At 43.6% G+C, this 26,495-nt stretch overlaps 1 protein-coding gene across 3 annotated transcripts in view; it reads left to right on the forward strand.

The window, feature by feature from the left end:
* GALNT16 (polypeptide N-acetylgalactosaminyltransferase 16) overlaps window positions 1–26,495 on the forward strand; it is a 74,804-nt gene that overhangs the window by 42,408 nt on the left and 5,901 nt on the right. For all 3 annotated transcript variants that reach the window (XM_027642293.1, XM_027642294.1, XM_027642295.1), the window contains 11 exons: window positions 2,301–2,368; window positions 4,848–4,913; window positions 5,940–6,061; window positions 8,128–8,215; window positions 9,159–9,243; window positions 10,245–10,348; window positions 14,396–14,522; window positions 15,435–15,527; window positions 18,635–18,718; window positions 19,724–19,865; window positions 21,234–21,350. In XM_027642293.1, coding sequence (XP_027498094.1) covers window positions 2,301–2,368; window positions 4,848–4,913; window positions 5,940–6,061; window positions 8,128–8,215; window positions 9,159–9,243; window positions 10,245–10,348; window positions 14,396–14,522; window positions 15,435–15,527; window positions 18,635–18,718; window positions 19,724–19,865; window positions 21,234–21,350 — 1,096 coding nt within the window. The remainder of the gene's footprint in view (window positions 1–2,300; window positions 2,369–4,847; window positions 4,914–5,939; window positions 6,062–8,127; window positions 8,216–9,158; window positions 9,244–10,244; window positions 10,349–14,395; window positions 14,523–15,434; window positions 15,528–18,634; window positions 18,719–19,723; window positions 19,866–21,233; window positions 21,351–26,495) is intronic.

The following is a 26,495-nucleotide window of genomic DNA, read 5'->3' on the forward strand; positions in this document are numbered from 1 at the left end:
GCATTTCATTACAATGACAATTGAGATGATGGCAAAAGAGGAGATTATTTTAGAGCAAAGGGAAAAAGGATGCTCTTCTGCTAACATCTGGAATAAACAGGATTATCTGTGAGCTGATGGGGGATGGACAGATCAGCAGAGGAGAGAAAGTCATTGGCAATGCTGATGCGATGTCATGTCATGCAAGAGAGTAAGGACACTGATACAAAAAGAAGAAGGAAGCTGTGAGAAAAAACAAAGTAAGAAGAGAGTCCATGAGATGAAGGGAGAACAGCTGGTGTTTCTGCTGTAAAATGCAATTGTCATTTGAATTTTGGAATCCTAATAATGCATTTTTGTGCCTAGAAGTAATTGATTGTCATGCCAGTCTCTGCACCTCACTGAAGAGGAATACTAGGATTATTGTGTTCCTTGCTAAAAAGACAAGCAAAACAAAGTGCAAAGAACATTAATTACCTTTCCCAAGAATCCACAGCAAATTATTGTAGAGAGAAGAACTGGACATTGTACAATGAGCTGTGAACTCCTCAAGAAGTGTGTTCTCTCTACTGGGGAATCAGTGGACAGGCAAGGAAGAGAGAACAAAATGTTTGGGGTTTTTTCCCCAGATGTGTTGAGTTGAAAGACCTGAAACTTTTGAAGAAAATGTGAGCATTGCCAGTAGCCAGGCTAGTGGGAGAATGTGTAGAATACTGGTTTACAGCCATTATACTGCAGGATGCAGTCTGTCTGGATTGTTTTGCATTGGGTTTGCACAAACAAGAATTTCAGTGCAGGGCAACCTTGTCTATAAAATATGCAGATGATGGCTGTGCTGGGAGAATCTGTGCTTAAAATGGCAAAGAGGAGCATCCCCTCCACCTCCCACCCCACCATATGAGAGGATTCAGAGAGGTATGTGCCAAGTGAAGCAAATGAGATTCAGCTTTAAAAAATGCAAACTCAGTCATCTAGGGACATGTAAGTTTAAAATACAAATACTATCAGAAGCATATAAAGCAGCATAAATCTGAAATAGAGTGGGATGTGATACTAAGCAGCAGAACAGTCAGAATTTTGCTGTGAGAGACAGCAGAAAACTCACAAACTGAAGAAACTTTGGCTCTGTATGCAAAGGCATTAGTGATGTTACTTAGCAAGATGATAATTTGTTTCTCTACTTCTTCATACCTGAGAGTATGGGATTAGTTTTGCTATCTGTTTCCTCTATAAAACAAAAAAGCCCACAGAAGAGAAAAAAAGCCAGCAATCTTTCTGCAGAATTGCTCAAAATAGAAGAGCAGGTGTCACTGAAATGAGACAGGTTGCTAGAACTAGGAGAATAGTGTTTACCTCTGTTTTTGATACTTAAATTTGCATAACTGTCCTCTACACTGGGGTGCCTAAGCATTACTGAGCAATCTTGTTGAAGTTAATGAGGACCTGCCTGTTCATAGAGGCATTGGAGGAGGCTTGAAGGGGGAATACGCTGAGTGATGGTAGTAAAGCCAGGGGAGAGAGTTAAAGTTCATGGAAAATGAGTTCAAGCGTTTTAAAGAAATGAGAGCGATTAAGAGGTCAGAACCAAACTGCTCAGACTCCAGGGTACTAGAGTTCTTCGACCTCTGAGGAGGGCAGAAGCTTCTATCTCACCCTGTGTGTGAAAGCTCCTGTATCCTGCAGATGCAAACTCACTGCAGTCCTGAGGGTATTGCAGGGTGTGGTGCAACCACCCTAGGAAAGAGGATGCTTTCAGCAAGTGTAGGGCTGGTTTGAAAGAAGTAACAAGCAAAAGAGGAAAAAAAAATCCAAATCCAGAATATTGCCAAGGCAGTATTGACAATATTCCCGTCCAAAGAGGGGAATTGGTGAGAAAGCTTGAGCAGGGCTCATCTGTGGCATTAAGATAGAGCTCCTTATGGGGGAAAGTGGCTGCTCTTTTTGCTCTCCAGCAATGGTGAACTTTGCCCAGAGCCTGGCAAATGGTAATGGCCATCAGGCTCTGCATTTCTCCTCTCTGTTTGGAGTCAGAGAGCATGCAGCAGCATCCTTTGCTGGCTGGCAAGTCCCCAGTCAGCTTCCTGTCCGTGGGTCCTTGTAAGGTACCACCGAGATGCCACAGCTCTCCGCGATACTCCTACTTGGAGTTTGGTTCCTATCAATGAATCCTGCTACAAGGGCAAGGTCACCACTTCCACTTTACTGGAGTTTGGTATTGCTGTTGTAATGCATAGCATAGCAGATTTTTATCAGTCTTAACGTTGTTGTTATTATTATGGCAGCTCACAAAGTGTGTTTTTTTCCTCCCTGGGTTCTTGCAGTGTTCTGAACCGCACCCCTCCCAGTCTCATCCAGGAGATCATTTTGGTAGATGACTTCAGCTCAGATTGTAAGTATGGATTTGCACTGATTTCTTCCCTCCTGTTTTCCTGCCTTGTTTTTGTATTTGTACTGAAAATCAAAATCAAGCGAGCTTTTTCCCTTCTGCTCTGTGGGAGGTTTCCATCCTCCCTGAGCTCGACCCTCTCTCTCACAGATCTCCTCTTGTCTGTATGCAAGAGAAAAAGAAAAGAAGGAAGTTTTCTGTGTTTAAGGTCCATGCATGGCAGAGGCCAGAGCGTCTTCCTCTCTTTTTCTTTACATTGGGTCTTCCTTTTTTGTCAGCTTGGCAGTTTGGCCTAGGTTGCCAGAGATCTCTGTCTAGTTTCATTATGCACCATTTGGTGAGCTGATTAGCACAGATATATATGCAGCAATGCTGTACATGTGCAGAGTGGGTAATTACAGACCAAGAGAGAACAAGAGGATGCAGTGGAACCTACAGAAAATTGCTGCCTGTGGTCCTGCAGGCAGACCAGGGCAAGACTGCCTGCCTGCCCTCATATGTTTAGGATCCCAGGTGTCCCTGTGGGAAGCTGTGGAAAGTTAGTGCTTTGGGCAGCACCATACCTTCTTCTGCAGCTTGTCATAGGGATGGAGTGTCTACTGCATGAGTTCCACCAGATCTGCAGACTGGAGGCTGTGTACTCTTTCCATCTGTACAGTTGCTCTTGCTCCTGGCTGTTGTGTAGTAGTGGTGAGGTGGTGGGTATAGAAGCCTTCTTGCTTCTCCCATGATGTGTACTAGATTCAAGGACAATCTAGTTATGTACCATTTATAATAATTGATAATTACTCCTTCAGAACACTTTACAGATAGCTGCGAATGCCCACCTTGGCCTGCTGAGGTAAGGAAGCAATGCTCTTTTGATTTTGCAGCTAAATACTTTACATAGCTTTGGCCAAAAAAAAAAACATTTTTAAAGGTGGATGCTGAGATGAGGAATTTAACTTTCTGAGGGCCTTACAGTGTGATTTGAATAAGTACTGAGCTGTGTCCAGCTGTAGAAGCTCGATGTTTCTGAGTACTTCCAGCAAACAATCCTAAGTGTCCTACACTCAGCACCTAAAAATTCAGTTCTCAATGGGCAAAGTGTACCAGATCAAAACTGATATATTTCTGGTACCCATTCTGCACAGGGCTCATCCAAAAAATTGCGTTTAGGCTCCTAGCTAAATAGAAAGATTTTAACAAAGCTTCATCCTATGACAGCTCTCATTTTTTCACTGGTAACTGGATATTTATGGATATAGCCACTCCTCCGAGACACCTCCATGGAGGTACTTTAGCGCATGTTTGAGGTCGGACACTTTGCTTTAATACCCACCTCAGTTTCTCCAAAGATATTGAGAGTCTGTCTTCTCTTGCAAGTAGCTGCAGGCAGAGTGATGTGCTCCGCTCCTGCAGAGTGAACGAGTTAATAAGGATTCTCATACCTGAAGTTGTGACTTGGCCAAGATGAGATCATTGCCTTCCCTTGTAGCAGAGGTCCAGCAAAATCGTGATACTCTGTAATTCAGAGCACCTGCAACTTCCCTTGGATAGTGTAGCAGCTGCTAAAATGCCCACATTAGAGCAGAATTTCAGATTGCATATGTCCTTGAGAATGGAAATGCTTGTACAGGAACATGCTAAAAGATGCACTTTGGCTAAGGGTCTTGCATTCTCCCCAGAGTGCTCAGTCTGTGGGAATATGACAGCGGGAAAGGGGGGCATGAGACATGAAAAGGAATGTGGAATAAATGTGGAAACTGGGGTGAACTTGGAGCAAGATAAAAGAGCAAGTTAGAAATTGTTATGACCTCTACTAGGGCAGGAATAGAGAGCAGATGGCAGAGAACTAACAACTCAGTGCTCATTGGTACAGCTGGGCTGGAGCAGGTAACTGTTCCTCTCTGTCATCTCCCCTGGCCAATGTAAATAAGAGATACCAAGAGCTTCTGGCAAGCTGCCAGCAGAGCCCTCGGTCAGGCATCCATGTGTTAATGTAATAGTGTCTCCAAGGAAACGGGTCACATCCCTTTGGTCTTTATTAAACAAAGTCAAGCAGAAAGTGCCCTGAGAACAAATGGCAGGAAATGCCCAGATGAGCCACGGAAGGCGAAGAGAGAGGATAAGATCACTTTATATGACAGAACTCTCTTATCCTTGTCACTCTGGTCATTTACATTCCCGGCTCCCTGTGTTCCCTCCGTTTCATCGGTGCCCAGTGCCACACTGCCAGCACATGCTCATTGTTCTTGGAGGCCTGGCTGCTCAGAGGATTGGGAAACATAGGCCCAGCTGTCTAAGGACAGCAAGCAGGCAGTGCTCTTCTGTGTACTCTTTAGACAACAGGATTAAGGCCATCAGGTTGATTAATGTGATGCTAAATGAAAGTAGAATTTCCCCTCCCGTGGAGAAGCAGGAGAACAGCTAATTGGGGCTCTCTGCTGAAGGCAAATAATTCATGCATGTGTGCCAAATGTGTTTTTTTGCCTTCTCTAAGCTGAGGATTGCCAGCTCCTTACCAAGATCCCAAAGGTCAAATGTCTACGAAACATGCGTCGAGAAGGTGAGTGTGGAAAGCTTTGTACATACAAAGATTTTGCATATTTTCCCACATGACCCTGTTTGCCTGACAACTGCTTACATGTTATTTCTTATAGTTGCAGTTTGTTTTGGTATTCTAGTTTGGAGGCTCTGTGGAGGGAGAATGGGGCTTATCAACTCTCAGACTTCAGGGCTCTCATTTCACACTTTAAATAATGAGAAGTGGAGTCCAGAGGCCTGGCTAGAACAAAGACCATATTTTAAGATCTTTAGGAATAAAGATGTAGGTGTAACTCCTGTCCTTTTAAACTCAGAGTGCAAGATAACAAGCCATGTAGGGATGTGGGAGAAGGAAAAACAATGATATATCTATCATAAGGAGGTACAATTAAGGAAAGCTTTTTCTCATATGTCTCCTGCATGCATAAATTGTAACTCTGACTTTCCCAGCTGCCCTTTAGTTTGACTCACATGTGCTGGTTTATTTCTAAAGCTGTCAGCGAACAGCAGGCCTGGAGTGAGCATCTAGAAGGAGAGACAGGAACCACTGTTTAGTTCACAAAGAGTGTTCCCACATAGTGGGATGGTCTGTAAGGAAGTAAGGAGACATCTGAGAGCCAGGCTGATATCTCTGACTGCAGGGCAGAATAAAGGACAAATGGGAATAAAGCAGATAAGCAGTAAGAAAGGCAGAAAGAGAAAGTAGAATTTGGTCATGGGGAATTGGTAAGAGAGGGAGCAGGGTGCTCAGTGGAAGAGACAGTAAGCAGGCAGCAGCAAGGTATCTGTAGGGACAGCTGGAAGAGGAGGCAGATGAAAGTTCTATGTCATGGAGAGAAGCAATAGGAGAAGTCATTCTTGGTGTGCTGGGGGGGCTCAGCTGACTGCCCCCAGAGGATGCCCTGCTAAAACTGCTCTCTGTTCCTGATGGAGATGTGATATAGGAGATTCGCCTGCTCTTCCCTTGTAATGGCCACACAAAATATTTATTCTGAAGGAGGCTCAACTGTTTCCCTTCCTAACCTTCCTGCTCCTTTCTTCACTGTAGGGCTGATTCGCTCTCGGGTGCGAGGAGCTGAAGTGGCTACTGCTGACATTCTTACCTTCTTGGACAGTCACTGTGAAGTCAACAGTGAGTGGCTGCAGCCAATGCTTCAGAGAGTGAAAGAGGTGAGCACCACGTCCTCCTCTGGGATGGATGGAGCTTGCCTGACTTGTGCTGGTGGATCCTCTGCCCTCACATGCCATTAGCAGTGCTGGTGAGGACAAAGCCTGCCAAGGCAGGCAGGCTCTTACAGAGGAAAGTACAGCCTGAGCTACATGGGCAAGAGATCCCTAATGGGCTTCTACATTCTGATAGTGTGCCAAGGCAGGAGGTGCAGAGTGATGGGATGCAAAGGTGAACTCTGGAACCATCAACTTGTATCTCATGTGTCCTGCAGGCATCGTGCTTCCTAGTCCTGTTCACCTGTACATAGGACACCCACTTTGACAGCATACACTCTGTGACTTTTCCATGGTTTCCACCTCCCTTCTTGCTGCTGGACCCTCCCCTCTGCCTTGTCACTGCCACAATTTTCCTTCCATTAATGTTCCTACTGAGCCGCCAACATACACAACGTGCGTGCAGCAGCTTCCTAGCACAGAAGACCTGCCTGCAAGTTCAGGGATGTCCTTTTGATGGTTCACTTGGCAAAAGATAGATGTGAGGCTGGAAGAGTGAAAATGAGGCGGAAATATTAGCAGCTGTCACCCTGACTGCCCTGGAGAGCTGGAGGGAGAGACATACAGCTCTGCTATAAGAGAAGGCAGGAGAGAGGTGATGGGAAAAGTCAAGCCATGCTTGCAAGTGCCTGTAATTGATCCCCTCTGAAAGGTGGATACCATGGAGTAATGAGCCCCAGGAGAAGGGATGGAGACTTTATTGATGCTTTTTGTCCATGTCTACTTGGCTTAATATGAAGGAGCAGAAGAAGGTGAAACTCCAGGATTGATAACTAAAAAAGCTTCTGCTTTTTATTCCTGTTCAATTCCTGTCTCTGAAGCCCATAAATGTTTACTTTACTATTGGTCTTTAAGTTAAGCTGCAGCAGCAGCATAGGTGTCCCTAAGCAGAAAGAACCTCACTAGTTTCTTCAGTGAAGGATCTAAATTGCAAAATCTTGGGTGCTGACTCTAATATACTAATTTTTTTAGTGAGCAGATTTCAAATCAGCCTATTTCTGACATACATCCTACATTTCTGATATGCACCCTAGTTCAGATTTCAGTCTTTCCCTACCCAGTCCTGGTATTGACTGGTGGAGTAGAGGCTGGTGCACCAGGCTGCCAGGTGCATGCTGAGGGGTTCAGGCTGGGCAAACACACTCTCACTGGGCAACCATCACAGCACAGAGGGGAATAAACATGAATGATAACTCTCACCTAGGATGCCCCATCCTGAACAAGTGTGCAACATCAGGAGGAACTACTGCAAGGCACCAAATGAAGGTTTGGTAGGAAAGGCATGGATGTTGGCAGCTGTTTGATACCAAGGTGCTGTTTGTGGCATTGGCAGCTCAGTTTCATCTTATGTGTCAGCTGTCACAAGACTGTCTTTAATGCCCTGTGCTATGATGTTGAAAAACTATTCAACTTCTACTTACTAAAAGGATTGCAAAGGAAAACTGTAAATATCTATACCCCTCAGTGGTGATAAAGTACTCACAATATCTTAATATTGTAATTTATGTAATGTATTATATGTATTATAATGTTTGCAATATGATTTTTAAGTGTAGGGTCTTGATTCATAGTATTTCTTATGAAGATACTTTATTAAGGGTTTGATAATTTCTAAACTGATGATAATGAGTTAATCCAAGGATGGCTTAACAGAAAGTATGCTGTTGGTAGATATCAAAAACAAGCACAAAACTTTTGGGACCGTGATTCAAGCCTTGTGACTTGGGCAGGAAGTAAATAGCTGTTTCTTAGCAGCACTGCTGGGTATTGGAGTCTGACTCCATTTCCCACATCCATGGAGTGCAACTGGCTACTACCCACTGTCTCCACGTTTGGATGTAGTGGCCACGGTTCCCTTGTGCAGCTACCAAAACCATACTGGAGAAACCAGACAAAGATTTACATGTGCAGCTTTGTGTGGCACATTTTATGTTTTCTAATCTCTGGCAGCTTTGCCAGACATTCAAGAAAAGCCTGATTCCTTTTTTTCTCCCTTGCTCTCTCTCCCTCAGGATTATACCCGAGTGGTGAGTCCAATTATTGATGTTATCAGCCTGGATAATTTTGCCTACCTGGCAGCATCAGCCGATTTGAGGGGAGGTGGGTATAATGAATGGCTTGTGTAAGTTAGGCCTGAGGGATGGTGCATGAAAAATAAGTTACATTCTCTTCAGCTTTCCAAGAAAACAGTGATGATCTTTCCTGATGGATTCTCTGTCCTTTTTTCTCTGCAACTTGCAAAGTCTTTTGCAGAGTTAGAACAAAACTAGTGTTTTCCGCTTGAGCTTGCATCACTGTCATAACATTTTGCAATTTCAGGACTTAGTTAATTGATTAGATGTCTCACCATGCCATCCCTATGCTACATGTACACTGGAGTCTTGACAGGCACTTCCAGTTGCTGCTTTGATCTGCCAGACTATCTCATGGCATCTTCTTCAAAGCGTTTTCACCTCTGCTCTGCAGCTGAACCCCCTGCAGCTGTTCTTGTAGTCACCTCAGTGCCTGATGCCCTTCTACCTGTTCTGTGGCTGGGGTTCACTTCTGCCCTGCTTGCAGCCAAGGGCTACCTCTTCTCTGGCTACCCTCAGCAATGATATGAAGTTAGTGACTGTGCTGTGCTCAACTACCCACACAGGCCAACTATAAGTAGCCTTGAAAGAGGTGATATTTACCATCATCTTCGGGCCTTTGTTACCAGAATACATCACATCCCACTTTATTAAACCTCATAACTTTGGCAGACAGAGAAGTGTAAGACAGAGTGGCCGAAATACAATTACGTTTTACACCGACAACACTCTCCTGAAGATGTGGAATTAAATTGAGGAGGGGTCTGTAATGCCAAGGGGTGACAGTGCCAAGACAGAAGCTGGTAACATCTATATTAGGGTAGACTATTGCCATTTTGGGTAGACTGTGAGGGTGGTCAGGGAAGGAACAAAGGGATAGCTTGTGATGTAAAGGTAGAGACTATCACTGAAGCTAGTAGTATTGTTTTTACAATAACAAAACCAATTTGATGTGTCTTTTTCCTTCTCAGGGTTTGACTGGAGCCTTCACTTTAAGTGGGAGCAGATTCCTATAGAGCAGAAAATGTCCAGAACAGACCCAACTCAGTCTATAAGGTAACTGTCTCTGATGGACAGGGTACAGTCCTCCAAATGCCTTTACCAAGCCTTCACCTGTATGGCAAGGAGGGTACAGAGACTGCCTTGCTGAGGACAAAATGCCAGAGAGTTCACTTGATGATGACAAACTCTTCATGTTATTTTTTGAATGCACTGAGGTCAATACCCTCTGAATATTGTAAGAACAGGAATGACATGCTGTCATGCATGCCGCCTCTACAAGCCACCTCTTCTATATGTTTGTTCTTGTGGTCTCCCTCACTCAACACACTGAATGCCTCAGAAATCCCTTTGGGGTTTTTTAATTACCTCTGCCTTTCAAGTGAAAACTTATGAAATGAAGCAGATAAACAGTCATCCAGCAGGTGTAAAGTAGATTGGAAAACTGAATCTTACTTAATAATGTGGGCACAGAATTACTTTCGCCTCCTAAATCTGCATGTTGATGGACAGATGAGGCAGTTGTTGCCAGCCTCACTGCTGTGTACATGGCTCTGAAACATGTAGAATGTAACAAATCCTGAAATGAAAAGTCACGGTGCTTGTCCATATAGGCAGAAAGCTCCCTATTTGTAATATAAAAGTATCATTTAACTCCTCTGTGTGATTTGTGAGCCTCTGTTTTGCACACCAGAGGCAACCAGCTTGGTAACAGCAGAGCAATAAACGCAACAGCCTGTCACACTGTGTCTAATTGGTGAACACAATCATCAGACAGTGCCTCTGTCATTCCTTCATACTGTGAATATTTGTATAAATGCAAAAGACACAGCATTACTCCTGTAGTGCTTGCAGGACCATCTAACAAAGGCAGGAGAATGATATAGTGAGGGGGATCTCAGAAACCTGCTGCAGGTTCACTTCCCAACTCTCCTCTTTTTCTCTTTTACATGAGGTAAAATTTGTCAGACCTGGATAAATTGTCTGCCCTCTAAAATTAAGCTTGTGATGCTACATATACTTGTGATTATTTTGTGGGCTTCTGTTTTCTCTTCCAGAACCCCTGTTATAGCAGGAGGCATCTTTGTGATTGACAAGTCCTGGTTTAACCACCTGGGAAAATATGATACTCAAATGGACATCTGGGGAGGAGAAAATTTTGGTAAGTGTAGGGAATGGCACACTAATGCAGAACCTCTTCCCAGTCTTCATCACTTACCAGAATTCTTCTTCTGAGAGATCTGATCTGTATGTCAGTGTAAGGTTAGGGACATGGCCAGGTAATCCCCATGGTGGTCGGAGCTATTATTGCTGTCAGCATAAAGTGGAGACATTCTGCAATCGGGGCTACAGTCCCTTACAGGCATATGTGCTATTATACAGGTGCTTCCACAGTACAAGAAAGAAGGAGGAACCTCCTGAAATTTAAATGGTTGCTTCTTTTTGGAGAATATTCCCCCAGTTCTTCACATGACAGTCTGTGTTGCTCCAGCTCTGAAGTGGACAGCCCCTCCTACAGTCTCTTATACCTGTTCCTCTCTCGTAGATAAGTCTGAGTTGGTCTTCCAGTTTGACAGGTCAGAAAGATATTTTTCCTAATAAAACAAATGTCTTTGTAAACAAAATTTGATTACAAATAGATTCAGAATGCAAACATTTAGAAGCAGACTAGGGCATCACAAACATGTAAAGCATTCAGAGGCCCAGTGTAGTCTGTCCACTGTAGTGCTGTTATAGGGCGTGGTGCTTAAACCTGTGTCCTTGCACTTAATGGTGGCACAGATATTCCAGGAATCTCTCTTTGATCTGTGTGAAGGGGTGCTGCAATGTCACCAGATGTTAGTGACAAACGCAAGAAGATGCAAGGAGAGGTTCATGGAGACCTCAAATATTTGGGGCATTCATTTAGAAATGGTGCAGGTGGAGCTGAAGGGATAAAAGCCTTATGCTGTCTTGCACTAACTTAAGTAGATTTTTCTGTAGCTAACACTGCTGAAGAAAATTCTATTTCTACAGCTTGCATAAATGTCACAGATTTGTAAATAAAACCCTTTAAAGAAGAATTTGTATGGTGTTTTCTAGCACCTGGAGAAACAACTAGGAAGAACAAAATAGTCAGGAAGAGGAAACTTTTGTTTATCTGAACACAGCTGGGAGAACTGCTTGTTTCTGAAATGCTTTCTGAAACCAGGAAATAATATTTTGGGCTGATAGTAGAATATCAAAGTACCACATTTCAAAAGCAAAATATCTGATAATAAGTGCTTGTGTCCTCTGTTTTCTCAGGTCTTGCTTCAGTTTTATGATATTCATTATATTAAAAAGAGATATTACATGGGGCTGGCATTGGGATCTCAACAGTGCTAGTAGCATCAGCTAAGCACTGTGCCAGGAAGCCTTTACTCAGGCATGAAGATCCCCTCTCCTTTGTCCCTTGGACTCCTCTGCACAGCCAGATTCAGCTCCTTGCTGTCACTAGCCCTGCTTCAGCTGCAGAGCCAGCTACTTGGACATTCTGCCTACCTCTGAGCTGCAGCTCTGTAAAAGGTGTAAGCCTCAAGGAGGGAGAAAGAATATTTCTTTAGGTTTTTGTTTGTCTGCTTCTGCCCACCTGGGAGCCCAGTGTTATTTTTTAGTCTGTATGATATCAGTAGCATGATAATAAGCAGAGCTCTCTGCCATAAGTAGCAGTAAATTATCTACACACTCACAGCCATTCTTACAGGTAGAGCTGTTCAAAACCTCCACAGAATTGGTTCATTCTCCTTGAAATTGCTCTTGTAAAGCCTGGCAGTGGCTGGGCCAGGCTGTGTGAGACTCAGCAACATGTACAGGGCTTGCCAGCTTTGCCTTGTTACGTGGTTTTCCTGTAAATTCTGTGTCTACCATCACTTGTCTCTTATCCTCTGTTGAGCCTGTTGCTGTTGAATGCAGAGGGATAGAAACCAACCTGTATTTGACAACAAGAAATATTAATTTTCCCTGAATAATTCAGAATGGTTAATTTAGCCTCTATAAAAACATGTTAACCATACTTAATTGAAAACTGGGTTTTCTGATTAAGGAAAACTATTAATAATATTCTGAAACACTGTTTTTACTTAAAATTACAGTTTTGAGTGGAAAGAAACTGTTTGAATTAGGTCATCATTTTAGATGAGGTGGAAGAGGGTTTCTGACTAATTTGGGTGGGTGGGATGGGCCATTCTCTGCTCACAAAGGTCATTTTTAACGAACTACTTTGAAACATTTTTTGTGTGAGGAAACAGGATAAGAGAATGTATGGGAAGGGCACAGAGCTGGATGAGCTCTACACACACAACAGGTACACAAAAATGATCAGGCAGCAATTACCAGCTGCTTAAATATCCTTCCAGCTGGATGTGAGCTGGTAAATCCCCCTTTTTCCACTGTGATGGGGAAAAAACACAGTGATTAAGTAATTTAAAACACATATAGACTAGGTCATGTCCTGAAAAATGTACAGCAAAAAGTTCTGTTTTTCATCAGAGGATGGATGAAAGTCCTTAATAAGTTATGTTTGGTCTTCATTTTCTCTGATGTGTCCAAAATCTGCATTCTTTTGCCTCTTCTTTAAAGAGTTTTTTATCATTTACAAACCTGGACATGCAGTCTGTCTGTGTGTCTAAGATGGCATGAGAAATCCTCTTTTGGGAAATGGACAAGACTTTAAGTTACACATGCTAGACTGAGAGTTATATTTTTGTTGTAGGCCAGAGTGAGTCAGAACCTCATTCCAAGAGAGCAAATGCCAGGTGGACACACCACCAGACATAAACTTATGTCTTGGGCTTTTTTTTTCTTTGTTTTAAAACCCTTCCTCTATTCAAATCTGGAACTCCCTGTTGAAAAGAAACTGAAAATAATAAGCTCAGGAAAAGAGACAAGGAGAGACAAGAAACAGTAAGAAATGCCACAAAATACGGTATAGTAAAATGCGGTTTTTTACTTAGAAGCTAGATTAAATGCACCACCTTCCCCCACCCTGCAACTTACTGTTTAACAACCTCTCTCAGTGTGCAGAGAGGAAAGCAACGGACAAAGATGAAGGTTGGGAAGATGTTAGTGTGTATGTATGCTTTCAAACATCCATTAGATCTGGATGCATAATTTCTTTTTAATTTCTAAACATCAGAGCCACATACTTCAGGCATTACTGGAGGGAGATCCCAACTGCGTAAAATTTTTGAAGTAATTAGTCTATACAATCTGAAGCCCTTTTAGTAAGGACTACCAAACTACCCAGCTAATTTTCATTTTCCGTCTTCCGTCTTCTCTTCTCATCACCACATGAAATGTGAGTGGAAAACCCCTTTGGTGTGGCAGTGATTAAATTTGCAAGGACAGACTCATAAGCTTGAGCAAGGTCACATATCTTCTGTGATGCAAATAAGTGCCTGTACATCAAAGCTCCATGTTCTTCTAATCCTTTACCAAAATGTTGAATTTAGCTTCAGGATAGGGTGGATTTCTTCAAGTAGCAGGATTCTCTCCATATTTTTATAGTCATACTATTATTAGACTCATATCTGCTCTGAGCAGCTTCCCCAGCAGAGGCAACTGTTGACAAACTGTAACACAGTCATCCATTTATTTTCTTTTTTTTTTTATTTATTTTTTGTTAAATTAGAAATAGACCCAACCAGAACAAGAAGCCATTGTAGGGTGGATAACCTAGAGGTATAAGGGAGAGGACTTTGCTCTAGATGTTGAATCTCTATGCCCTCATCTTGTTCTCTTCTTTCTCTTTGTCTTCTAAACTCCCTTTCTTCCTCACATGATTTGCTTTACACAGTAATTCTTCTTTTTTAATTCCATCTATATGCAGGGAGGAATGTTACAGGAGTCCAAAGCAAGGTGGGTGTGTCAATGATCTCACTGTTGACAAATGCCATCCTGAAGGCCTGACAGAAACCTCAATGACCTGGTCAGATGCAAAGGTGTCTCACTGAAATGCTCAGGGAACTAAAGAGGAGCAGGACTGGAGAAGGCTAGGAAGTCTCTGAGCCACAAGGGTTGCCTCCATTTTAACAAAGGGAGAACAGTTTCTCTGCTCTCACCATGGCATCGCTTTTCCCGATTTTGCTGTTGCAGGCAATACATCTAGAGCAGAGGGGCAAGGAAGTTGCCCTTTTTGGAACTGCTGCTGATCTGCCTGTATCTGTATGACTCTTGGGGTCTCTTCCAGAGCTCTCTTTCCGAGTGTGGATGTGTGGTGGCAGCTTGGAGATCGTTCCCTGCAGTCGAGTGGGACACGTGTTCAGGAAGCGCCATCCCTATGACTTTCCTGAGGGCAATGCACTGACTTACATCAAGTAGGTGTTGAGTAGTTCCTGGTAGCAGCCAGATCACCTTTGTGTTGGATATGTCTAAATAAGCCTGAATTCTTTGTTGTCTTTCTGCCTGGTAACAGAGAACAGCTTGTGGCTGAGCATCTGTTCTCAAGGGAAGGATGAGTTGCTGTTTTCTGTGAACAAAACCTGTTCCCTTCTCTGTTTGTATTAGTGTGTCTTGTTCCTCCTCAGTCTGCAGTGGAGGGGGGAACAGTACCCCAGAGTGAGACAATGGCTGTTCGTGGATACTGCCTTATGACATGTGCCTGTGTATTGGCAGTCCTTAGTTATCTCTGTTGTCTCTGAGCTGTATGTGCTCTGAGATAAGCCCTGAGGACGACTTCTACTGCAGGATAGATGGGAAGGGAAGACTGTTGAGACAAAGTGTTTGACAATTGTGTCAGGGCCCCAGAAAGGCAGTGAAATATCCATCCTTGGAGATTTCAAAACTCAACTAGTCAAGACGCTGAACAACATGAGCTAATATGAAGCTAGTCTGCTTTGGGCAGAATGTTAGATGTTAGACAGAAGTGCATTCCAAGCTGAATTATCCAATAGTGTTATTCTAATCTGGGGAAAGGAATACTGTAAATGAGTGGGATGGTGACAGTCAGTCCAGGTGTCTCTGCAGAGGGAGTATATGTGAAAAAGTCGTGGTAAACTATGGCTATTAAAATTTTAACTTCCAAACAGAAGCGTTCCTGCAAGGCTTTGTAGACTTAACACATTCAATCTCTATCCATCCATACTGCCCAGTGTGTTTCATATTTGGGACCATCCCCCACTCCCTCCTGGCAGACAGGCCTTAGTTCTGCTCACCCAGTCAGTACCTGCTCACTGGGAGGGCAGGTTCTCCAACAGCACTCAGCAAATCATCTCCTCATCCCCCTGCAGGAACACCAAGCGCACAGCAGAGGTGTGGATGGATGAATACAAGCAGTACTACTATGAGGCCCGGCCATCTGCTATTGGGAAGTCGTTTGGAAGGTAAGCTGCCCCCAGACCTTGGTAAGAGGCTCTGGTAAAACGCTTGGTAGCAACAAATAGTTTTTAGATCTTCTCTGGGGCTAAGTGTGAGAAACAGAGATGCTCTAAAAGGCTAGCTTACCGGGGAGGTTGTAGCTTGAGTGTCTGGCTAATGAGGTTTGCTTCTAATTCCCTTTATTTTTCCCCCAGTAACTTTGCATAAATCGTCTGTTAGCAGAAGGCCAGAGGGATCTGTAATGAAATTAAAAGACCAAACATTTTAAGTGGATTGATAGGAATATTTTTTTAACACAACATGCAGCTGTTCTAGAAATGCAAGCTATGCAGTTACTAGAGCTTGACCTGAAGTTCCTGTGTGGATAGAATCTCAGGGCAAGCACAGCTGGCTGTCACATGGGGCAGGTTGCACTTGGTGCACTCCCCTCTTTCCTGATGAGTGAATGGGTAGTTTGCCTGGTTTGTAGGGCAGGAGAGAACACGGCCAGTGGTGAGACGTGTCATTCAGAAACAGAATCTCTGCAGAACTGTGCTCCTTACAGCACCTTTCCTAAAGCTATCTTCAGGCCACATGGGATTCGTTGTTACAGGCTTAACCGTTCTCTGTGACCCAGAAATCAGTGATGGACACCAAAACCTGGGATGAGAGGAGAGCTTGCTCTCTGTGCTATCAAACCCCTTTGAATCCCAAATAAATGTAAAAATCCCAGGAGTGCTGTATACCTGTGGGTTGTACCTGCCCTGTGAACAAATGGCTATTGTATCGGTGTAAGGACTTGGCAAATGTGGTTGTATCTCAAATGTGTAGCTATGTGCACTGGGTAATGATGCATGTCCTTCTTATTTGATGACAAGCAGGTCACTTTTTTTGCTGTACATTGTGCTTTATTATCATGATGCATTACATATCTTGGTACAAATAGCTTTGCCTGCCTAATTTATCTGTCCTTGAGCTGACTGCAGCAGCTGGACTGGGGCCAAATAGCAAGTAACCCTGCTGCTTGTGAGGGAAATCGGACTATTGCATTTTGTACATGGATATATTGCTCATGTGTTTTAGGGGCCAAACCTGCAGCTCTTGTTCACACAGACTTCCTAGTGACTTTACTAGTAGCATTGGCTGAATAAGAGCTGGAGCAAAGTGTAAGGCTTTTTGATTTCAGGCAATTTCTTGACCTGTAGTAACAATCCTGTGAACTTTAATCTAGAACCATTAAATCTAGATTTTAGAATGCAAATGCTTTTGACACCATCACTGACAACGGGGCCTATAATGGACCCTCCTTCCCCACAATTTTGGTAGATATAGAATCTAAGTACATTTTCCTGAGGTGTGTGGCCTCATGTATATATGTACAGTGGCCTCTGGGGGCTGAGGATGGCAAGGTGCATAAGTACAGTTGAAATTTGTTCCAACACACAAATGTAGTGTTACAGCTTGAAGACAAGAGCTCCTAGTTTCACTGCTCACAGAATCACAGAATATGCTGAGTTGGAAGGGACACACAAGGATCACTGAGTCCAACTCCTGGCCCTGCACAGAAGCATATCCAGGAGTCACACCCTGTGCCTGAGGGTATCATCTAAACGCTTCTTGAACTCTGTCAGCCTTGGTGCTGTGACCACTTCCCTGGGGAGCCTGTTCCAGTGCCCAACCACCCTCTGGGTGAAGAACCTTTTTCTAATATCCAACCTAAACCTCCCCTGACACAACTTCAGGCCATTCCTTCGGGTCCTGTCACTGGTCCCCACAGAGAAGAGATCACTGCCTGCCCTTCCTCTTCCCCTCACAAAGAGTTGTAGACTGCAATGAGGTCTCCCTTTAGTCTCCTGTTCTCCAGGCTGAACAGACCAAGTGACCTCAGCCACTCCTTATATGGCTTCCCCTCAAGGCCCTTCACCATCTTCATTACCCTCCTTTGGACTCTCTCTAACAGCTTAATGTCTTTCTTATATTGTGGTGCCCAAAACTGCCACAATATTCAAGGTGAGGCCGCCCCAGTGCAGAGCAGAGTGGGACAATCCCCTCCCTTGACCGGCTTGCGATGCTTTGCCTGATGCCCCCCAGGACAGGGTTGGCCACCCTGGCTGCCAGGGCACTGCTGACTCATATTCAGCTTGCCATTGACCAGGACCCCCAGGTCCCTTTCTGTGGTACTGCTCTCCAGCATCTCATTCCCCAGTCTGTAGGAGCATACAGGGTTGCCCCATCCCAGGTGCAATATCCAGCACTTTCCCTTATTGAACTTCATATGGTTGGTGATTGCCCAGTTCTCTAATTTGTCGAGGTCTCTCTACAGGGCCTCCCTGCCTTTGAGGGAGTCAACGGGTCCTCCGAGTTTTGTGTCATCTGCAAACTTGCTCAGTATCCACTCCAATCCTGCATCCGAGTCATTTATGAAGATGTTGAAGAGCACAGGGCCTAAGATGGAGCCCTGCAGAACCCCACTTGAGAGTGACTGCTTGAGAGAAATTCTCTTGTTCAGCCAGCTAAAGCCAAGCAAATCAGCAATGTGAGGACTGGTGCAGCAGACAGTTACTGAGATGTTGAGTTAGTCTCCCCTTATACTATTCCCTTTCCCCAAACAGCTTAAGAACAAATAACTAAGTTCTCCAGGTCTGAAACCCAGCCTGAGCCTAGAGCTGCTGCCATGAGCTAGAGACACTCTTTAGCACGCACAGATTAATCATATGTGCATACCTGAGCACAAACACTTTCTAGGCCTTTTCAGCAGCTGATCATTGTGCAACTTTCATGATATGCCTCTACAGGGGCACTCAGAGGCAGAAGTGCTTTCCTGATCCTACAGTAGTTTTACTGCAACGTATTATTTAACAAGGTAGGACGGGCCCTGCCATCACTCTGAGCTAAAGGAAGTGAAAGAACAGCTTTCTGCAAGAACAGCTTTCTTCCATTTTTGTTTCTTGCCACTTGCCTCTCTCCTTTTCATCTCAGGTCACTGCTAGTGCTCTGAACCCAGCAACAGCTTTGTGGGAGAATGAGTAATGGCAAAAAGTCATATAATCTCCCTCAAACCTCCTGGCTAATCTTCATTGTTCCCCTCCCTCCTGTTCACTGCCTTATCCTCAACAACTGCTTGTGTTTCCAGTGTTGCAGACCGAATGGAGCAGCGACGCAAATTGAACTGTAAATCCTTCCAGTGGTATCTGGAGAACGTCTACCCTGAGCTCAAGTGAGTCAGTTTTTCACTTCGAGAAATCTCTGAAGGATTTGGGAGGTGGGTCACAATGAGAAGCTGAGCCTTGACGGCAGTGGACAAAGGAAAAAGTTACGCTTGGAAAAGGTTTTCCTCAATTCTTCTTTTTGGTGAGAAACCTCCTGTGTTTTCCAGGCATATATCATCACAACTCTGCAAAAGGTTTGTTGCTCCTGCCTCTGGGAGCCTTCTGCTCTGCCCTGCACAGCTGTCCCTTGGAGATGTGCAACAGTGGTGTTTTCAGAGGTGCAGGATGCGGATGAGTGCCAGAGCACTACATCCCTCCCAGTTATGACTTGGTCTCTGCCCATTGGATGCTCTACCTGGAGGTAGTTGAGCCAAGTAGAGCTGGACAGCCTCAGTGCAGAGGTGTGGGTGATTCAGAGAAAGCTCTGATGAATGCCTGTGGCTTCACCTGCCCTGGGTCAGGACTCAGCAGTGTTTGTGCCCTTGCTCAGCTGGAAGGTAGCCTGGATAGGTCTGTGTTTGTTGGCACATGCTATCCAACACACCTTTACATCTCAGTCTGTGGCTAACATGAGTGGAGGCTAAAACATCCAGCTGTAGTCTGGCTTTGACAGACCTTACCTGTATTCCTACCATTGAGACAATGAGTATGTGTTAGCAGTAGGGAGAAGACTGAAAAAGGGGGAGGCAGAAGCGGGGTAAATCAGTGTGGATATAGCTTTTTGCTGGAAATGGCCTCTTTCAGAATTTCAGAATCAACACATTAAACAGCTTGGGGTATACCTAAAGATCCTGATATGCCTTCTGAAACAAAAAGATACCAGTCCTTGACCAAGTTCTCCCTTGACTTTTGCCTCCTCCATATATTTCAAATGGATAGCATAATATTGTTCGTTTTCTGTCAAATATAGGAGACTGTGTTTCAGTCAGGGGCCTGTTAAGCCCTTATAAATGTGAAAGTGCTTTGGACATTTCTGTATATGAAGTATCATGCAACTGTCATTTTACTTCAAGGATTCCTGAAAAGGAGTTGATTCCAGGAATAATTAAACAAGGAGGAAACTGCCTGGAGTCTCAGGCACAGGATACCACAGGGAATATATTGGCTGTCATGGGAAACTGTAAAGGGACAGTGAACAATCCACCTGTCACTCAGGTAAGGCAGGCTTCAGTTTGCTGCTTTGCTCCTGCTTCTACCCTTTTTATTACCTGAGATTGAAAAGGCATTTCTGTCCTTGGTGGGTTTGTATGGAGGTGAATGAAGGAAGAATTTGGCCATTTGGAAGAATGATTTTAATCACAAGCAGAAGAACAAGCTGTGCCCATCTCTTAGACCTTTGTTGGCTCAACAGGCTCAGCAGTCAGGCATAGAGTATGAAGTTCCATCACTCAAAGACGAAAGGTAGTGCTTGAATGCCCCAGGGGTGACAAGTTGTGCAGTAGATGTGTGACCAGGGTTTAAGTCATGTAGCTGTTCCCACTCAGATCGTTGCTTGGATGTGCTCTGCTTCATTGTCCAACCCACCAGAATCGTTCCATGGCTGTGCTTGGCTAGTACTTTAGCATGTGGGTAAGAGATTTTCCCAGGATCAGAAACATTCCTTGGTCTGCCAGTTTAACTGTAGCTGCAGATAACTTGAATTGTGCTGTTTTACGGATGTGTTTCAGTTTAAAACTCAAATAGAGTTTAAATAGCTAAGATCCCAGCTGCAGTAATATGGTGCAGCTCTCCTAACTGCAGTGGAACTGTACTGGTTTATGTGAGCTGAAGATCTGCACTCAACCTCTTCTTTTGGTGATTAAAAGCAGCAGGGAAGCAGCTTGAGAAAGTTAAGGGTCACAGTAGGATATTTTATGCCAGAAAACACATATTCACATCTGTTAAGTGTTAGAAACTAGTTTGCAGCCAGCATTCAATATGCCATTTAATCTGACTCATTGTTCCATGTCATTACCATTTGAAATCTCTGAAATTTACTGCATTTTGTATTTCTTCCTTGGGGAAAGTACAGTAATAATAGTTGATTGGGTCAGGCATCCCTCTAGTCAGAGGGAGAAATGAAGCAGCTTGTCCTTTATGTGTGCTGATGATACATGGATATACTTGCATGTGTTTTACTTCGCTTGACAATCTATAGGTCCAGGATACCTGTTACAGAACATGTCTGCTGTAAAATGTGCAGAAGCAGTTGCATGTCTTGTAAGTCAGGGCTCAGGATCCTCCTTGCTTTGTAGTCCTGAATCTGTCAAGCTGCAGAGCAAAGAGTTGCATGGGATCCAAGGTTAATCTGACACGTCAGATGGTGAGGGGAGCTAACTGCAGGCTTTGAAATGGTCATGGTGCACCAAGCCTGAGCATAAACTTCTGATCAGGTGAAGACTGCTGTGGTAGTCTTCCCAGGGAGCCTTTGATAAGAATAGAACAAAGGATAGAGGTTTTTTTAATATCTGATAGAAAAAACTCTCTCCCTCATCTGATCGCTGTTGTGATCCTAATGGAACCTTTCTTTTTCTTATTCCAAAGGAGTGGGTATTCAGTGACCCTTTAATTAGACAGCAGGACAAGTGTCTTTCCATTACCTCCTTCTCTACTGGCTCTCAAATCACAGTGGAAGCCTGCAATCAAAAAGATGGCAGACAGGTAGGTGCACCTGTTTTTAATCCCTTTGTTGCCACATACCGGTGTTCCTACATCAGTGCAGCCAGCCCGGACAAACCTAGTACTATCAAAGCATATAAAAGTCCTTTCCATCTCCATCTCTGATGTATTTCATAAGCTTGGATGTATGAGATTGCTTGCAATCAGAGCAGGACGTGCAGTATGTATGTGTCTGCTCTGCCTGGGCCCTCAGCAGCATGGTTAGCTCCAGCTCAGTAGCACCCTAACCTTGCTTCTTGAATGTGGTAATGTGCAGCCACATTGGTGCATGGATGGAGCACAGCATCAGAGAGAGGTAGGTAAGGCAAATGCTTTGAGAAACCTAAGGGAACAGTGGTGTGTGCTACCATTTGTTTGTTTATTTATTTAGAAGTGAGAGAACTGTGTTCTTTGTGATGTCTTTGGACGTGTGAACAGACCTTTAAAACTAAGTGTGTGCAGCTCACTTGAGAAATGCTGACTGGCATAAAGCACTGTATGTTCCACCCAAACTGCTCCCTAGAGGAAAAATACACAGCAGCAGTGTTCCTGACAAAATGCTGCTCTGTGACTTATGGTGTTTCCAAGATGTGCATCCCTGATCTGTCAGGACAAATCAATCATTTTGCCTTACAACATTAGGTGAGAGATGGCCTCTGCAATGGCCAGGGCGCCCTCAACAGAGATGTGATATGCCTTTTTATCAGAACTGGGCAAAACACAAAAGTTGACAGCACAACACTGGCAGACAGCAGATTGGGCTTTTTCACTCCTAGTTGCTGTGCTTCCCTCTACACCAATAGAGAAAAAATTTTCTGTCATCTAAGGCTATGCTGACTTTGTGCTTTCTGATGTGTCTGTTATTTTGATAGCCCAAAGTTAAGAGAGGGCTCAGCTTGCTACCAGTCCTCAGTAGTATCCTCTTTTGTCAGTACTTTTTAATGCTAATATGAATCCTTGAAATTAATACTTCCTGAAGGAAAGCACTGAAATCCAGTCATGCCTGTTTACAGGAAACCTGTGTGGACTTTCCTCTGGAGGATTGGTTAATGCAAAAATGTCTTTAAAAGTTGTCACCATAAATACACAGGGAAAACTCTTTAAGTTCGGATTAGTCTGCAAGGATATCCCAGGTGGGCTGTGCTTGCCTGCTTCTTTTTGTTGGTGGTAATCACTCACCCCCTTGCTGTGTAAATAGGTCACTTAGCCTCCCCTTATGTGCCTTGCAGTATTTTCCTCCCTGGCAGCAGAAAGGACTCTAGCAGCTGCCAAAATCAGCTGTCTTTCCCTGTCCCCTGTCATGGAAGGACAAGGGTCCCTCAAGGAGGGTAGAGTCCAAGGCCTGTCAGCCAGAAGAGAGATTAATTCACAGTAACACAAGCAGGCTTATTCTGCTGTTGGAATAGGATTTATTGAGTCTTGATGTGTTGATTATATACAGGCTCATTATAAAGACATGCACACATACTTAAGGATATGAGCTGTTGTTTTCCATTACCTTATGTGAACAAACTGCATTTAAATCAAGGACTTGACCTAGCAGATGATTTAACCAATTGACTGTAAGCAAGGATTTTGTTTAAGCATTTCAAATAGTTACAGACTGATTTGAATTACAGCTGCCATCCCAAACCATCTTGCAGCTGGAGGGATGAAGTGGGAGAAATGCATTTGAATTTTTAATTTAATTTGGGTTGAAATGCTTTTAAATGTTGGGGTCTTTTTTGTAGTCCCAAACTCCCATTTCAGATTTGTACTTACAAAGCCAGTTCTACTTGCGGTGCTCAAGTTTGTTGGGTTCCTGGGGAATGTTGTTATGGTTCTTCCCTTCCATAAACACAACAGTAATCGTTGCTCACACTGACATTAGATTTTAATTAGCTAGAAGCCAGTCATTCTGCAAACTATCCCATTCTCTCTCCTCCTGACATTTGAGAGGTTGATTTTCAAGAAAGAGCAAAGCTGGAGGGAACAAATGCCCTCAGCTGCCCTACAACTTGCCTATCTCCCCATGGATACTCACAGCCCAAAGTGCAAGTACTGGGGGAGAGCAGTGTTTCCAAACTGCAGATGGGTGTATCCACTTCTCAGTTCAAGCGAACTTCTCAGAAAGTCAGAGGAGCTGAGTGAGGGTGGAGGCAGGGGAGTTGAGCTACTTCAGAGAGCTGGAAGTGACAAGCAAGAGCCCTGAGTAGGTGGGCTAAGTGGAAGAGGGTGAACCTGAAAAACATGCATCACATGGACAATATCCTAAGAGGAGATGGCAGCATAATAAAAGTCTGGCTTTGAACATCTTTGCTGTCATTGTCATCAGAGATCTGTGGTGAAAGATGTTTGGACTTTTCTGGATCTGGATTTCATGTCTGTGTCTGAGTCATGAAAAAGCAAGATTTCTGACAAAAGATGAGATGTGATAACTTTGTTTTTTAGTATCACTGGAGTAGATTGGTTAGATCCTTATGACAGCACCATACAGCTCCTAAAGTTGGTTTCTGCTTTCTATCATACTGAATCTGTGCCCATGCTACACAGCTGTTGTGCGGTAAGCATGTCCACAGGGCAGCTAATTTTGTTGTTAATTTTGAGTGCTGACAACAGTCCCATCTAACATATAGCTAATACTCTAGCAGAGCCCTTAGACTATTATGAGTTGTATCTAGGGTGTTACCTCAAAATAAGTCTGGAATTTTGCAAGCAGGAGGATATGAGACATAGTTAAATTTTAGATGGTTTTTGGTTCTGTCAGACTGTTCTCCCTTGAGTTGAAAGAAGTCAGAAATTAAATCTATTTGGCACCATGATCACATTGATCATTCAACAGCAACAGCTGGCACTGCTAGCAGAAGACCAGCCAAAAGCTATTCTGCATAATCAGAACTAGATTTCTAACCAGATGGATGTTATCCATAATGTTATTTGGGGAATAGAATTTTTAGTTGAATGCACAATAAATTATTGCCTTTAGCTTTATTTTTGGCTCTGACTGACAGTGGGAGTGGCATTTTAATTTGTATTGTAGTGAGGACAAATAGAAGGCAAAGCAAGAGTCAGACACTAAAATAAGAGAATGAAAATGAGAAACATTGGCACAGTATTGCCCAACGGAACAAGAAGCATGCTGAGAAATCTTATTAAGCAACTATATTTCATTAAAATGTGCTGAAGGAATGCGACCTCACCCTGAAAATGAGGACACCAAGTTTTCTTGTGAGACAAACAGTATTTGAAGTCCTGTATCCCTTTGTATGCAACTGGGAAATTTTTCCCACTTTGCTTCTCAGTGTATCATGTTATCTGAAGTGAAGGTTAATGCAACTTTATATAGAGTATCAGAAAAGAGGAGTGAAAGCCTGTTTATTCTGAAAGCACCTGACTCAGCGTCTTCATGATAATAAGTAGGTTACTGGCAGTATGCTGCAGCTCGAAAGCAGTTTTCAGGAGACAAAAGTTTCTCTCAGTTGTGATTCTTAGTTTTACAAATTTAGGTGCTCAAAGGAAGACAGCAGTTGCTGGATCTTGGTGTGAGCTTTTCCATCACATTGTCTGCTCATATATTTAAAATTTACTGTTCGTCATCTTCATGACCAGCTTCAGGCTGCCCATGGCTCTGCAAATACATTCAATTGCAACTTGTAGCATCCTTGGCTACTCCAGTTATCAGCTCTCCATAGATTTCTGTCTGATGCATCTCAGTCCTCATCAACAAAATCTGCCTTTCTCAGCTGTGTTTCCTGAGTTGGGCCAACTCTGCTGTGTTTCATGGTCAGGATCTTGAGAGAACCCCTGGATTGCCTGGATTATTGGGAGTTAAAAGAAAACATTTGATTACCCTGAAAAATTATACTAGTGTAAACAACTTCAGCTCTTGTATATATTGGGTAGAAGAGGACTGGCTGTTTCTGACTTTTCTCTTGGTAATTTGCACATAGAGTGCTTCTATCCAGCCACCTCAAAGTACTTTGAAATGATAGATGAAAAAAGATGGAGACAGATATTTACAAAAAAAGTGTGGAAATTTTTGGTTGACACTGGGGAAGAGGATCAAGACACAATATTTCAAAGAAAATCTGGATTCTTTTTTTTCCCCTCCATCTTCACTCCAAATCTACTCTGACTAGTAAACTGTATTATCTTCATCTGCACAAGAAAGGGAGACCAAAGAGGATTTTCACGTCAAAAATTTTCAGATTTTGCAATGCTTGTGTCTTCCAAAAGCTTTACTTCCAAGTCATAATGTCTTGGTGTAGGAGAGTAGAGGACTCCCTACATTTGTAACATTTGTCTGTGTATGCAGAAGGTGTCTGCTCTGTTTATTTTTTGCTGAAGATGGGCATTATTGGCATCATTTAAAATTATCTGTCCAGGCTCTCCGTATGGTCTGTGGAGAAAGCTGGGCTGTGCCAGAAGGTTCTTGTACCTTGGACTCCTCCATAAGTATGTCACGAGGGAACTAGTTTAGACTAAGTTGCCCAGTTCTGAGGTGGCTGACAGTGGGAGATGAGCATCCTGTTTCCACCCATTCCTACTGCCCACCCTCCTCAAGGGTCTGAGATATGATGTGTCCCTGCAGGGCAGGATGTTGGGCTGTGTTTGGTAATTCTGTGGTCTGACAGTCAGACAGGGGTGTCTTCTGAAAGGTTCAGGTGAAGTCGAGGGGGTTGCTCTGGGATCTCATGAAGGGCAGCAAAGCACAGTTTCTGACCAGAAAGGGTAAAATCCATCATTCTGAATGTACCACTTCTGTGTGAGATGAGGAGCCCTACTTTGGCTTTTACTGTTGGTGTGTTTTATAACAGCTTCATACGTGGCACCTCCCTGCAGCCCAGATAAGCCTTATCTTCAACTCTCACCTTCTCAGTGTTCCTCCTCCCCCTTCCCCATCCTTGTCCCATTTTATTTTGAACCTGGGGTGACTTGAAATGCTATGCTTTCCAGTGGTATTATTCACTGAGAAGCTGATTGATTCAGTGTAGTTTGTTAGCAGCAGCAGATGTGCTCTGGTGAGTGTTTACTGGTGTCCTGCTGTGGCAGTAGACTCTCCCTACAGACTTCACAGTGGATACCTGCTCAGCATGGACAGCAGCAGGTCTCTGATCTGGAGGAATAAAATGAGCAAGCCTCCTGGTGCTAGTTTTCTCCTGAACAGCA

This window comes from Corapipo altera, unplaced genomic scaffold (assembly GCF_003945725.1).
Source record: "Corapipo altera isolate COAL_440 unplaced genomic scaffold, ASM394572v1 23b, whole genome shotgun sequence".
In the NCBI taxonomy this organism is placed as follows: Eukaryota; Metazoa; Chordata; class Aves; order Passeriformes; family Pipridae; genus Corapipo; species Corapipo altera.